At 36.1% G+C, this 15,361-nt stretch overlaps 1 protein-coding gene across 1 annotated transcript; it reads right to left on the bottom strand.

Moving 5' to 3' along the window:
* Positions 1-8,550: 8,550 nt before the first annotated feature.
* On the bottom strand, positions 8,551-9,537 carry LOC119986819 (acylsugar acyltransferase 3-like). The gene has a single exon (XM_038831515.1). The coding sequence runs from the start codon at positions 9,535-9,537 to the stop codon at positions 8,551-8,553; it is 987 nt and encodes a 328-aa protein (XP_038687443.1).
* Positions 9,538-15,361: the final 5,824 nt, after the last annotated feature.

The raw sequence follows: 15,361 nt of genomic DNA, 5'->3' as shown, positions 1-15,361 counted from the left end.
GTTTTGGTGTAGTTTAGTTGGGGACAATATAGATGAAAGCATGAAATGTTGTTGGCCTCCATATTGGATGGGAAGGGATAATGTATAGAAATTTGTGTTTTGCTGATATGGTTATAATGGGATATGTGTTTCGCTGATATGACTGTATTAGAATATGTGATTGGTTTGACTTTTTATATAATAGAGGTCCAGGTTTAACTTTTTATATAATAGAGGTGGACCGAGTCAACAAAAATATTGGCCCAACAAATAGGGCACCATTATAGTTGCCTTTAAAACGTGATATTATTTTTGCATTAGGTCCCACACTCTTGTGAGGCATCCCTGGTCCCCACGGCCACCTCATATGACAATTTGGCATGCAGTGTGTACGTAAGGTGGAGAAAATTCACACGAGCTACATGAACATTATAGTTATGCTATGGGTACCCTTCGAACGTGAAGGAACATTATTTTTGCATTAAAACCTCTAGATAGACCCTTACAAAATTATGGGTCCCACACTCATTGAGACAAGTGACAGGACTTGGTGTACAGTATTTTTCTGATACAATCCCCTCTCCCTCAGACAAGATATTTTCAAGCTAAATATATACATATTTTGCAATAATCACAATGGAATGTCCATTTTAATGGAAAACTAAAAACGGTTAATTGAAAATTTAAACATGTGAGCCAACCAAATTATGAGAAAGATAAAATTTTCGGAGCAATTTTAGTCATTCCAGTCTTTATTTTTTCACAATTTTGCTCATTTTGATATTATACTATAGTTGTATTAATATAAATTACTTAATATTATATGTATATAAATCAATTATTAAGAATCAGGGGTGATTTGATGGTCCCAGGAACATTAATTTTGCATTAAACTTGGGACACCTTAGAACTTTATGTGTATGTATGTTGAATTTCATTTTTGTTTAGGACGAACATTATATCGTTGGGTTCGTAAAACCGATCAAAACTTATAAAGATTTTGATTGTTGTAATTAATTTTGAGAACCCTCAGAAATAATGGAAGAAGAAAATTATAGAGGGAAACGACGGATAGCTTGGAAGAACGTTCCGCTCCATATGCGCGTCATTTTCACTTTCATAAAACTTGCATGCTATTCGTAATTAACTAGACACAGCAAGTGGTGATAGCCTCTACAATCAGATCCTAGTCGTACTAGTCGGATTTGCATAAAATTGGAGGGGAAGAAGTTTAAAATACAAAAAGGACATAGTCGTCATTAAAAAAGGATAGAGCCGGTATTTTAATAATTGTTGATGAGCTCCGTTTCGGGTGAACCATACCTTGTCGGAAGCGGAACGATGACAGAAATCATACTCTATGCCTTGTGGCGTAGACATTCGATGGATTTTGACCATCCGAGTTCGTTTAGGGCCTCATATTTGCAGTCAAAGCTCGGAGTTTACTTTTTCACATGTTTTATTTTAATTCTGTTTTAATTTAGTTGGATTAGGGTTTTCAAAACATATTTAAGCCTTTGGGCCCTGTTTCGAATTTATTATTGAATTTTATAAAAATCTTGGGTTTTTACCTAGCCTAGTGATAAGCATGCTCATATCTTGTCTTGTCCTGTGTTATCTGTCTAAAGAGAATATAATCTCTATTAAAATGTGTAACTATTTAGTTGCAGAGAATATATTCTCTATAAAGGGGTATGACTCTTTAGTTGTAGAGAATATATTCTCTGTAAAAGGGTGTAACTCTTTATTTGCAGATAATATATTCTCTGTAAAACGGTAAAACTCTTTATTTGCAGAGAATATATTCTCTGTAAAAGGGTGTAACTCTTTAGTTCCATCAACAAATTTAAGTTTAACACCATTAATCTATATATACATATATATGGTTGTTCTTGGCAATATACATACCAGCAGAAGGTATGAATTTAGATCAATTGAGGATTTGGGCCAATGATCTGCGATTGTCAAGTGGTTCAAGTGATCAGATAAATATACAACTTTTTAATTGTTTTAGGAAATTTTTTTCATTAATTGCAGATGCTCAAGTGAATGTCTATTGTTCTCAAGATGATATTCTCGGACACGAAATACAACAAAAAGATGAAATTTTGGACGCAAATGTTGATGAAAATGTGGTCGAAAATGTTGACGAAAATGTGGAGGAATTTTCTACCGACATGGTAGGATATTTAACTCAATTAATGTTTGTTTTATTATGTCAATTTGTCATAAAAAATTGTTAATTTCTAACAAAATTAATGCATTTTTAGGTATTCAATTCGCGCCAATCTCTTATTGATTGGATTCAAAATACTGGACGCAGTTTAGGATATATCATTGTCATTAAAACGTCATAGACTAGTCTAATCGAGAAGAGTCCTAGACTTTTGTTTCAATGTGATCGCGGTGACACGTACAAAAGCAAGAAAACCTCCACGAAGGTTACAGGCACAAAAAAAATTGATTGTCCTTTTAAATTGAAAGGGGTGAAAATGCGAACAGGTGATGACTTGATGGTAAGGGTGGTATGTGGAACACATAATCATGCCCCTACAACATCTATGGAGTGACATCCATACCTTGGTCGACTCTCTGAATTCTAAATCCAGTTGATGGTACATCTGTCTACGAAAAATATGAAGCAAGAGATATCTTGACATCGTTGAAGAAGTATAATCCAAACAACATGTCTACCATTAAGACTGTTTATAATGCACGCCAGAAATTTCAAACTACAGAGAAAGTCGGTAAAACCCAGATGCAAGTTGTAATGTTTATACTACATCCTTACATTATGCATATACAAGACGTAAAACCTGATGGAAATTACGTTTTTCGGGCGATAGCTGTCTATCTTGGTCTTGATGAAGATGCATGGGCAACTATCCGATATAACCTAATAGAAGAGTTGCACATATTCAGAACACAGTATGCTGCAATATTTGGCAGTGATGGCCAGTGGACTCGTGTTTACAACTCACTGAACTTCTTTACATTAGATAGAGGAGCATCGATTGAGCATTGGATGGCTATGTCAGACATGGATCTCTTGATTGCTTCAAAGTTCAATGTGAAATTACACGTTTTAAGTGCTGCACAAAGCTTCAAGTATTTTACACTTCGATCTACTCCACCACCGTCGTATCAACATGTTGCTATCGCTATTGGGTACGTAAATAATAATCACTATGTCCAGGTTGTATTGACAGAGGGTTACCCGATGCCTCCCATTATGCCTCAATGGGTTCACTTCAGGCATGATTGTGCAACTACATGGGCTACCCCATATGCGGAGCGAATTCATGCGTACATGTAGTATATGCTGACGGATCAAGTTTAACACAAGAGGGGGGGGTGAATTGTGTCCCCAAATTCCAATTGGAATCCCTTTTTCAATTTAAACAAATTAATGGCAATTAACAAGTAGCACACAAATTTGGACTCTAATGATTTTCCTAATCAATATTCAATCCAATGCAAGATGTGACACAATATAGTGAATGACCAAATATCAAATAATCAAGAATTGCACAAAACAGATTTTCAAGCAACACACTGCACACAGATTTTTCAACTCAGATTTTACCTATCAAATGATGTCGAAATGTAACGAAATTTTATATGCAATGTCACAACACCTTAATAAACACTATATCAAAATTTCAGATCAAAATTCAAAGTTTAAGGCAGTCGGCTAATCTCGGACAGATTAGGGTTTTGAAAATCCTGCAGTTTGAAACAAGTAGTAAATATAAACAAGTAAACAAAGAAATCAACACAGCGATTTATAGTAGTTCGGAGACCCTTCTCCTACGTCTACTACCTAGATTCACCAACCTAGGATTTTCCCAACTCCACTAAGGTGTGGTTTTAAGAGACCCACAAAACTCCTTACACCAAGGGTTTCTAAGAACTCCCTCTAACTTCAATGTTTACAATTTCCCCTAACAAAGGGAATTTCTCAATGGGATTTTCAGCCAAGGTTCTCACAGGTTACCTCAAAGGTATTTGGTGTGGAACTCTCAAGATTACAGCAACACTCTCAAAGATAGGATTTTAAGAACAAGAGAGGTTTAGATTGTAAGTAAACAAAGCCTAAAGGATATAGGAACTTCCCTTTTGCAAAAGCAAGAGTAGTGAGAAGTCCTTGATTGTAGAGGCTTGTATTGGAGAAGATTGTTGTAGCAAATAGCAAGAAAGCTTGATGATTGATGAACTTGATAGCAAGAGGTTTCTCTCAAGGATAATTTTCAATTTGCTTCTCCAAGTTGTATGAAAGGGAAGATCCTCTTTTAAAGGCAATTTTCTCCTATGCTTGCAGCCATTGGATCAAACTTCAAGAGTTGATCTCTACCATCCATTGCAGCTCCTAATCTTGGTCATTGATGATTTGAGCAAACAAATCTCCACCATAGAGCATATAGACGTTGCACATGCTCCTCTTTTAAGTCAAAAATTGCAAGCAAGAAAGTTGTCTTATGCACAACCATTTGATCAATGTATGTCTTCAAATCTTGACCATTCAAACTCTCTTTAATTCTCAGCCATGGATGTAGATTGTACTATGCCATCTTATCCCTTCATTTTGAATCAAAGACTTCAAAAGTGATCCCTTAGTCAAGGATCTTGTTTGATTGCACCAACCTAACTTTCTTGGTAGCACATGTCTTGAGTGAAAATGTCAAACAAGAATATATCACTAATGATCTTCCATAAGTATTGTCACAAGCACAACCCTTTGATCAATGTATGTCTTCAAATCTTGACCATTCAAACTCTCTTTAATTCTCAATCATGGATGTAGATTGTACTATGCCATCTTGTCCCTTCATTTTGAATCAAATACTTCAAAAGTGAACTCTTAGTCAAGGATCTTGTTTGATTGCACCAACCTAACTTTCTTGGTAGCACATGTCTTGAGTGAAAATGTCAAACAAGAATATATCACTAATGATAGAGAGGACAAGGCTTGTCCCACATGTTTGAAAAGAGTTGTATCTCCATGAAGACCACAAACAATAGCCTCAATGTTGGATTCATTCAACTTGATTAAATACCTTAGTGGAAAGTTGGCAAATATAGGATTTTTCATAGTTTCCTAGAGCTCCAAGCTCATTCTTAGAAACAGGACTTCGACCACTCTTGAACATACTGAATTCTGAGCCATATGAGACCACAATGATGATTAACCTACAAGGAAATAGGAGGTAGAACTCCCCAATTGCATGTAAGCTCAAAGAGCTTCATATAGAGCGCATAGGTTAATTACATTAGAAAAACAACCCAGAAAATTCATATTACTGCATGATAAATCATTTTATATGTATTAGAATGTCCATGTAAAATTTCATAACAATCGGAAATCGTTTGGTCACTCAACCAAGCAATTAGATCACTAATAGTGAAACCGATAAATTCTAAGTGTAAATTCAAAGTCATTTTGCAAACTCAGTGTAAATGACCTTTTCTCTTGAACTTTGCTAAATCAAATATGTTCATAGTGATGAAACTAAGATGCACACGAAATTTCATTTAAATCGGAGTTCATTTGGTTCACCACGTTCACAAAGAACACATATGCACAAAATTAGGTAAAACCTAGTTTTGGCGGAATTTAAGCATATGACCAAATATATGTGATGCACTTAATTTCTCATGATTATAGTCCTAGAACATATATTAAACCTTCATGTGCATGTGGTTCAAGTTTCAAGTCATTTGGACCTTGGTTAAGATATGATAATTGGAAAATTGATGCTCTAACTTAGTACATGTATGTTTGTTTTCAAAACTTAATTTCCAGCACTATCTCAAAAATATAGTCATTTAAATTCAATTCATATAAATCAAATATTGCTTTAATGTTTCATTATCATTTATAAATGATTTAATATCATCAAAATTAGACATATAGGACCATAGGTCCAACATATGCGTCCTAGGTTTCCTTCTGAAACCATTGTGTTGGAAGATTAGAAATGTAGCATGTGTTAATATGTTTGAATAAATTTGTTTTAAATATCCAAGACTTTTGTGTTATTGATTTTACCTAGTATAAATTTGGGACCCAGTATTGATTTTTGTTGGGTCATTAAACTTGCACTATTGACGTGCTTTAAGAAGTGGCTTTACTTTGCCTAAATACAATTAAATAACAGTTTGTGTAATTAAATAATGATTAGTTTTTGTTGTAGTTCCCTATGACCAGAAAACGTCAGCAATGGACCGATTACACCTATACATGTATGTATGTATGTGTATATATACAATAGCTTTCGGCTATTGTTCTGGGGCTCTCTTTTTCTTCCTATTCTTCACTCTTCTGACTTCTGTTCTTGGCTTCCACTACTTAAGGCAATTTCCTTGCTTTTCTTATTCTTCTATTTCTTTGTATTGTTTTCCCTTATGTGCTCTTCATACTTATTTTTCGTTGATTTATTTTATGAATTCAAACAGCTATGGATAAAGGAATTGGAGGATGCTAGTTCTGTTCTGTATTTGTTTAAGTGAAGTAAAGGTGGTCATGGAGAGTAGTCATTTTCCATAGCTGTATTGGAAGCAAGGACCAAGCCACCGGGACTGAAGCTCTTCTTATGGGGGATTCTTCATCAGGGTAGTCAAAATTTTGATACCAAGCTATTATGAATTTGATATAACCTGTTATGAATTTGATACCAAGCTACTGGGGCCAAGCTTTTATGAATTTGATACACATTCAAGAACATGATACAACCCTGTGCAGTAGGTTGGCTTCTAGTTGAAATTGAATGATAGACTTTGATGAAAAGGATGAGGACTATGACTCTGTTGAGGACCGGATACATTGCTTAATTATCAGTAAATAGAAAATGGAAAACAATGTTTCCCTATTTCAAACCAAACACATTTTCTCTTCCTTAGAAAACAGAAAATAGGAAATAGGAAACAGAAAATAGGAAATAGAAAATAAAAATAGAAAACAAACCAAACGCACTCTTAATTTTGCATTAAGCTTGGGTGGGACACCTTAGAACTTGATGTGTACGTATGTTGAATTTGATTTTTGTTTAGAACAAAAATTATATCGTTGAGTTCGTAAAACCGATCAAAACCTATAAAGATTTTGATTGTTGTAATTAATTTTGAGGACCCACAGAAATAATGGAAGCAGAAAATTATAGAGGGAAATGACCGATAGCTTGGAAGCACGTTCAGCACCATGTGCGCATCATTTTCGCTTCCATAAAACTTGTTTGCTATTCGGTTCATCTCTCCTCTCCTGCTTTTTGAGTATTGCTGGCCTTTTAATGATGAAGTAGTTTGTTAAACATTAAAATTTATTGTTTTTAAAATGTAATTTGAAAAACAATGGAATCAAAATTAAAACAAATAAATTCTGGACAATAAGTTTTGACAAAAAAAGAGTGGAACAAAGTTATTCATTTATTTAATAAAACTATTAGGCTCCCTTAAGCTACCAAACTGTTACACTACTTGTCATTTTCGATATAATTAATTTCTTTAGAAACACAGAGTGGGCCCGTGGCCCTACATCTGTCAACCCCAATACTATCCGCAATAACATCGTTAGACCATTTTAAAGAATATATGATGATCCTAGTAGCATTCAAGTATAGTAGACGATACTATGAGTTACGTCGTATATTATTTTACTAAATAATTTAAAGTGAGTTTATTGTTATATAAGGGTCCGTTTGGATTAGAGGATAAGACTCCGTATAGTACACCGTGTCATATTAACAAAACACGATTTTGCTTGACGATTCAGCTAAGGACCAGATTGGTGCACGGAATCAAAGGTGGCATAGGATAAAATAATTTATGGTGAAATTATATAAGCAACTAATACGATTCAGCAATTCTCGTATGCATGAATAAATTTAAAATCTTCATGTAGGAAGAAGTCAGTCTACCATGTGAACATCTTGAAATTCAACAGTATGACAGATCAAACTGCACGTAAACACATTTCAAGCTTTTTCTTTGGCACAGGTTCCATGAACCTGAGCTTTTGAAATGCAGTGGGCAGTGTGGGTGAGTCCTTGGGCGTGAGAGAGGGAGAGAGGCAATAGTGTAGTTGTGGGCAATCTAGTATTCTTGGGAAGAGTACGTTGTGTATTCCATGTGCGGGATTTCCAGCTTTCTCAATCTAGTATCCTTGGGAATGAGGGGGCACTACAGGAGTTCATTGTTAGGGTTATTCTGTTAAATTGTTGATCGGTGACATCAATTCATTTTTAGGGTTATTCTTGTTAAAACATCTTGTACAATTACTAGTTTTAATGATTAATTGTGAAATGATAAAAGTAACTAACTACATGGATCGCTAGTTAATGACTTAGATAAATAGAATTAATATTCCATTCTAGATCTCATTCATATATCAAAACTTCTTAATCATCGGTCATTTCTAGTGTGTTCCGGCAACTAATATTTGATACAAAGTAATGCGGTTCAACCGACCCAAATCACATCGACTAGACAATCAAAGAAGTAAAAGAGACAAAAAGGGAATATCAGCGATTAAACACAAAAGGAAAACAGTTTATAGATCACTCGGATTAACCGAGGCTAAAGAGAGTAGTTCCTCATCATGTTCCACAAAATTGATCGCATGCTCAGCCACCGCTTCCGCCACACCGGGAAACAGAACCCAAAAAGGCTTTCTCCACCCGTAATCGACTTCATGTGCCCCAAAGTTGCACCAGCAATTAATAAGGCAAGAGCCATTCCTTCGGATACAGACTTCAAAGATAATTCAAGAATCTCTTTCATGGCCCCACAAAGATTTTCCGATCCTTCATCTCCTTCAAAGCTCTTCACAACGTCATCGTTGATTGCCTTAACAGCTTCCCTCATCTGGTGGACGAAATCGCATAGCTCTATTCCCTCACCCTCTGATTTTGACATCATGAGCGCTATCATCACAAAGTTTCCCAGAGAATTTTCTGGGAATTGTGGGACAACCCTTCGTCGCATATTCACTAAATTTCCCACCAAAACTGATTTCTGGATGCATGGTTTTACCTTCTTCAATGCAGACAGCATGCATTTAACAATGAATGCAGAGGCAACCTCTACGTGTGTCGGGTTGGGCACAATTGAGCTTGCTGCTTTGGCGTTGAGATTGCTCAAGATTGATCCATCAAACACAAACCTCTTTGTAACAGACATGTTATTTTTATACAATACACTTGCCAAAGCTGAAGTGGTTAGATCTTCTGGGAATGAATGGTTTTGGGGGAATATTGATGAGGCACTAAAATCTGGAGCCAGAGCTCCTTCAATTGAATCTCGAGCGATAGTAGCCCAAGTTTTCATGAACGCACAAAGAGCAGTTGCATCAAAAATCTTGTGCGAAGCCACAACACCAATTGCAATGCCACCACAAGAAAACAGAGTTTCTTGAATCATTAGAACATGATCTCCGCGAGTTATTTCTCCGTAAATAATCTCATCTGGCAAAAATTTGGGGAATGCTGAGATAGTGGGGGTGTTTGAGATAGTCACATAAATTGCAATTGATTCTGGCATTGATATAGAAAGCGCCTTCATCATTGCAGTCAAAGGAACGATCGTCCAAAGCCTTTCCGGCAAGAGGGTAGTAAAGAGTCAGTATCTGTGAAAGAGATTGATTCAACACTTGCGATGTTTCAGAGATGCGTGCTTGGTTTGGTGGATAAAAGAGAATCATGGGAACGTATGTGGAGGGGACAAGTTGATCAAGGAGAGAGATTTTATGGGTTTTGAGATGATGAGTTGTTGGAGAAGGTTTGATGCATTCTCTGGATACTATCTCAACCTCCATGATTATCAATTGCAAAGCTATGAGCTACAGAGAGAGAGGAGGGGAGGGAACGATAGGTGTGAGCATTAGAATAATCTCACTTTCCCTGCAGCTTCTATTAAAACAGCTCCTTCATAGACAACAAATTATAGAGCAATCAAACCAGTACCAGATCTGAACCATTGGATTAATTCAACGGTTCAACTTTATTCCCCAATTTACACTTCGTTTCTCTCTCTTCAACCAAAGAAACATGTCTCCAAAATTATTCTCCCCCCTCCTCTTCTTCCCCTAAGATTCAGGTTCACCGATGATGTATTCCCTTGCTCCTTCTACCCATCACCCACCGGATCCGGGACAAATACCACCAAAACGCCGCTGTCTCCTTCAGGGTCTTCACCCTCCCCCTGTGTCAGAGAATTTAACATATTATGTGCCTCCACCACTTGATCAAATCTTGCTTAACTTTCACTTCAAATTATAGAAAATCTCCTTCATGTAAGCAGATGAAAGAATTGTTAATTTGGCAATAAATACTTTTGATGATAGAATTATTAAGTCTTCTAGGATTTAATGTTAATTTTATTTGTAATAAATTATGCTGCAGCAAATTGATTGAGGAGAAGATGTAATGATTTCGAAAGCTTTCTCCGATAGTCACTATGGTGTTGGAGAAGGACCCCTTTGAGGTGAGGAGGTCGTAGGTGAGGGTGGTTTAGACATCAGAGATATTTCAGAAATGGTGGTGGCCCAAAGTTGTAAGTTATGGTGGAAATTTAGATAAAACAAGTCTTTATGGGCTTCTTTTATGCATCAAAAATATAGTAGGAATTGTCATCCCAGTCAAGCTCCTGTTTCAGGTTCTGTAACATAGAAAAGAATGTGTAGTGTTAGACAAGTGATGGAAAAAAAAATATTAAAGTCATCATTGGTCAAGGTAAAGTTCATATGTGGTGGGATAATTGGTTAAGGGATGGCCCTCTGTGTGCCTTAATTCACATTAATCCAAATTGGCCAACTTCTGTTCTTAGTTTCACTTTAAATCATAAATGGGATGAAAATAAAATTAGACAGCTTATACCTGATTTCATAGTGGAGAAAATCCTCAATGAAATCCCTTCCATATATGATTGCCCTGATAAGATGATCTGGATGCCTAATCAAAATGGTAACTTCACGGTTAAGTCTGCATGGCTTGTCACTAGGCAGAGTAATGTTTTCAATCCAGTTTATGGCTATATTTGGCATGACTTAATTCCAATCAAGATTTTCATCTTCATGTGGAAAGTATTAAATAATAAGCTGCCTGTAGATGAAAATATTAAGAAAAAATGTATTAGTCTTGTTTCTAAATGTGATTGCTGTACTAATTTTCCTCATGTTGAAACTGTGGAACATGTTCTAGTGGAAGGGTCCATTGCTTGTCAAGTATGGTCCTTCTTCTGTAATTTTTTTGGTCTCAATTTTAGTAGCAATGCTCTTTTATTGAGACTTACAACTTGGTGGAAGCATAAAAACAAGACGTCAATCATTGGGGCTTTGGCCTGCATGATTCCTGCTTTTATTTGTTGGAATTTGTGGTATGCTCGGAATAAATGCAGGTTTGATCAAACTCAGCTTACTGGTGGGCAAATTATTGGGGAAATTATTGATCAAATCAGAGTTCAATTCCAGTGCAAAGTCAAGACTTTGAATATGGAACTCAGAGATTCAAATGTGAGTAAGATCTTCTGTATTCCTATGAGAGCTAGCAGCAAATGTAAGGTTTCTATTCTTTACTGGAACCCTCCTCCTCATGATGTTACGATAATTAATTGTGATGGTAGTGCCTTGAATAATCCTGGAGATTCAGGGGGTGGAGGTGTTATTAGACGTAGTTCTGGCATTTTTGTGACTGCTTTCTCTAATTTTTATGGCTCTAATTCCATTACCTTTGCTGAGATGATGGCTATTCATGAGGGTATAAATCTTGCTGCTTCCTTAGGGCTCTCAAACTTGCTTGTTGAATCTGATTCATTAATTGTTATTAACATTCTTTCTAAGAGCATGAGTTGCCCTTGGAATCTGATTTACTTGAAGAGAGCTATAGCCAAAAATTGTATGTCCTTGGACATCAGCTTCAAACATGTTTACAGGGAGCTCAATGGTGCTGCAGATTTCCTAGCTTCCAAAGCTTCCAACACTAAAGTTTCTATAGCCTATGACAGGTTCTGTAATCTCCCTCCTACTGTTAAAGGTTTGTTTGCTCCAGATGGATAAGTCGGGGATCCCAGCTTTTCGTATTAGAAAATAGGCTTCAAGTGGTTTTTCTGCTTGGTGTTGTTTGGTTGGTTATGTCATTGTTGTGTTTTTTCTTCTTGTTGCCGAGGTCAGGTTCATGCCCCCCTCGTTTTTTGTAAGCCATCGAAGAAAGGTTTTTTCTCTTCCTTGATTAATAAAATTCCGGGCTAAGCCCTTTTCTTAAAAAAAAAGAAAAAAGAAACTCCTTCATGTAAGCAGATGAAAGAATTGTCAATTTGGCAATAAATACTTTTGATGATAGAATTATTAAGTCTTCTAGGATTTAATGTTAATTTTATTTGTCATAAATTATGCTGCAGCAAATTGATTGAGGAGAAGATGTAATGATTTCGGAAGCTTTCTCCGATAGTCACTATGGTGTTGGAGAAGGACCCCTTTGAGGTGAGGAGGTCGTCGGTGTACCGGATCTTGTGCGTGGTAGGTAGCATGGGTAAGGGCAGACGGTTGGAGGTGGTGAACCAGAAAATTTGAGAGGAGGGGACGAAGAAGCAGGGAGAACAATTTCGGAGATTTTTGTTTGGGTGAAGAGAGAGAAACTAAGAACTGAAAATTGGGGCAAAAACTTCTTTGGGTGAAAGTGAAACAAAGAAGAGAAAATTGAGACAAAAGAGAGACGTGGATGTCGTTGCGAATGAGTTTCTAGACTGTTTGGAGCGTCGAAAGGTCAAAAAACGAAGTTCGGTTTAGTTGTTTAACGATAAATTTAAAAGTAGCTGTAATTTTTGATCTGCTTGGAGTTATGAGACCCATAATATCTTTTTAAGGACTGAATTGAAATTCAGCTAGGGCATTTCCGGTAAAACCGATTGAAGAGTCCTAATCAAGGCCAGAAAACGACGTTTACCTAGTTTATGGAGGTGTTTTAGTTTCTTTCGGATTTCCTTATTTGTTTCCAAGTATTATTCGGTTTTCTAAACTTATTAGGGTTTCTTATTCATATATATATATGTCGTTAGTAGGGTTTTGTTGAGACAGTTATTAATTTACCTTCAATAAGAATTTCGATTTTCCCAACCTCTTTGAGTTTTCAACTTCCAGTAGCTTCAAAGAGTAGACCGTTCGATTGGCTAAAGCCAAGCCAATAGTTCATATTTTCGACCGGACATTAGTCCGGTAATTGATTACCGGACGTCCCCCAATCCAGATGGATAAAGAAAAAGGTTCATTACCAAATTTACGTGGTTCAACAGAAGAGGTGTGTATTCCATGTGCCCGGCTTCCAGCTTCACGATGTTTCTGCCATGGACACGTACGGTCTGGTTATTCAGGAATAAAGAGGTTCATTACCAAATTCATCTAAATCTGACTTCTTTAATTGTTCAAACAAGGCTGAGGTATTTGGAGCATTATCATGCTTGCATGGGAATCTTCGCAAAACTCTTGCTAGAGCTTTGCCTTTCTTACCTACCAAAAGCTTTGTCTTTTACACTTGCTCTAAATTCTCTATCACTATTCTCCGCCTAAATACTCAGCTCAAACACCATCATTTGCCGGTCTCCATCCACGATCACTCTTCTTTGATCCTCATTAATGAGCGCTTGAGTGATGACACAATAACTCAAAAGGGTCAAGTCCATTATTTTCAAAAGCAACGGAATTACTTCATGAATGGATAAAACACTCTAGTTCATAGTTTAAACCTCAATTCCATGTTTTAACCAATCACAAATATGTTCTAATATCTAATTTCAATGAAATTGAACCTCAAAAAGATCAATTCCATAATCTATACTATTATTCCATTGTTTTCAAAAATAATGGAATTATTTCATGAATGGATAAATCACATTTTTTTCAGAGTTGAAACTTCAACCCCTTTGTTTTAAACAATTATAAATATGTTATAATATCTTATTTTAATGTAATTAGACATCAAAAAGGCCAATTCCATAATCTATATTGTTACTCCATTATTTTCAAAAACAATGAAATTTATTCATGAATACATAAAACACAATGGTTCAGAGTTGAAAAGCTCAATTGCATTGTTTTATTCCATAATTAATTTTTTTTTTGAAAGCACAATCCATAATTCATTGTTTTTAATCCGAATTCATTGTTTTTGAAAATAAGGTCCATAATCCATTATTTTTAGTCCAAATTTCATTTTTTTTTAAAACACAGTCCATAATCCATTATGTTTTAAAAGCACAGACTATGATATATTGTTTTTAATCCAGAATCAATTGTTTTTAGTACAGATTCCATTGTTTTTTGAAGGTATAGTGCATAATCCATTGTTTTTTAATCGTACAATGCAGAATCCATTATTTTTCAAAAGGACAGTTCAAACTCCATTATTTTTAAAGTCCATTGTTTTCAAAAACAATGGCAAAAACAATAGAATTAAGAATGACCAGGTAAAAACTATCGATAATGGATATTGTTGGAAAGAGCTTGATGCGCTGATTCCGAATATGTAACCTTTTTTTTTCTAAATCTAATATGTATTTTGAGAGTTGAAACGTTTTGAAATTTTGTTTAACAAAGAGAAAAGTTAAAAAAACAACAATGTCATCATCAAAATTAAACGTGTAGCTTTAAAGGAATGATGGCATTTTTGTTCCAAAAAATCATAACACTACTGCATAAATTACATGCACCATCCCCGTTCATGCCGTATGGGAGCTGGCCGGAACTACGGGCAACATCCAAACATCCATCCTTATCCATTCACCAGTCAAAACACACTACTGTAAGCCCAAACACATGCCAGAAAACTAATTATCCACAGAACCAACCTCATATTCTTAGCCACCATTATGACCCTAACCAGCTACATTCTTTAATCCCATCCAAAAAATACTACTTTGAGAACTTCCCTTCGGATTGGGATGCAGAGGCACTAAAGTGGGCATTTTCACAATATGGAAAAGTGGAGGAGGTTTATGTTCCGACAAAACTTAACAAGAAAGGAGTTCGTTTCGGATTCGTCAAATTCCACAACTCAGAGAGGGATGAGGTGATTCTGAATAGTCTGAAAGGTATCTGGATAGGTACATACAAGCTCAGGGCAAACAAAGTGCGGTATAATCAGGACATGAGTAAGCCAAGAATGCCAGTCAATCGGAGAGCAAAGGCTTTGATGGATGAGGGGGGCAGAGTGAAGATGGGTGGAAGGAAAGAGGATAATCACCAATCTCGGGGAGAAAACTCTAAAAGCTATGTGGATGTGGTTAGGAGTGAACATGGATTGGGGAGAAAAGTGGATGCTGTGGACATGGCCTCTAACAAAACCAGTGAGAATGAAGGAAGAAATCCACGAAATACTGAGCTCATTCCCTCACCCAAATT

Source organism: Tripterygium wilfordii, chromosome 20 (assembly GCF_013401445.1).
Source record: "Tripterygium wilfordii isolate XIE 37 chromosome 20, ASM1340144v1, whole genome shotgun sequence".
NCBI lineage: Eukaryota > Viridiplantae > Streptophyta > Magnoliopsida > Celastrales > Celastraceae > Tripterygium > Tripterygium wilfordii.
Note: the sequence above shows the minus strand (reverse complement) of the source record. Positions and strands in the feature narration are given on the sequence as shown.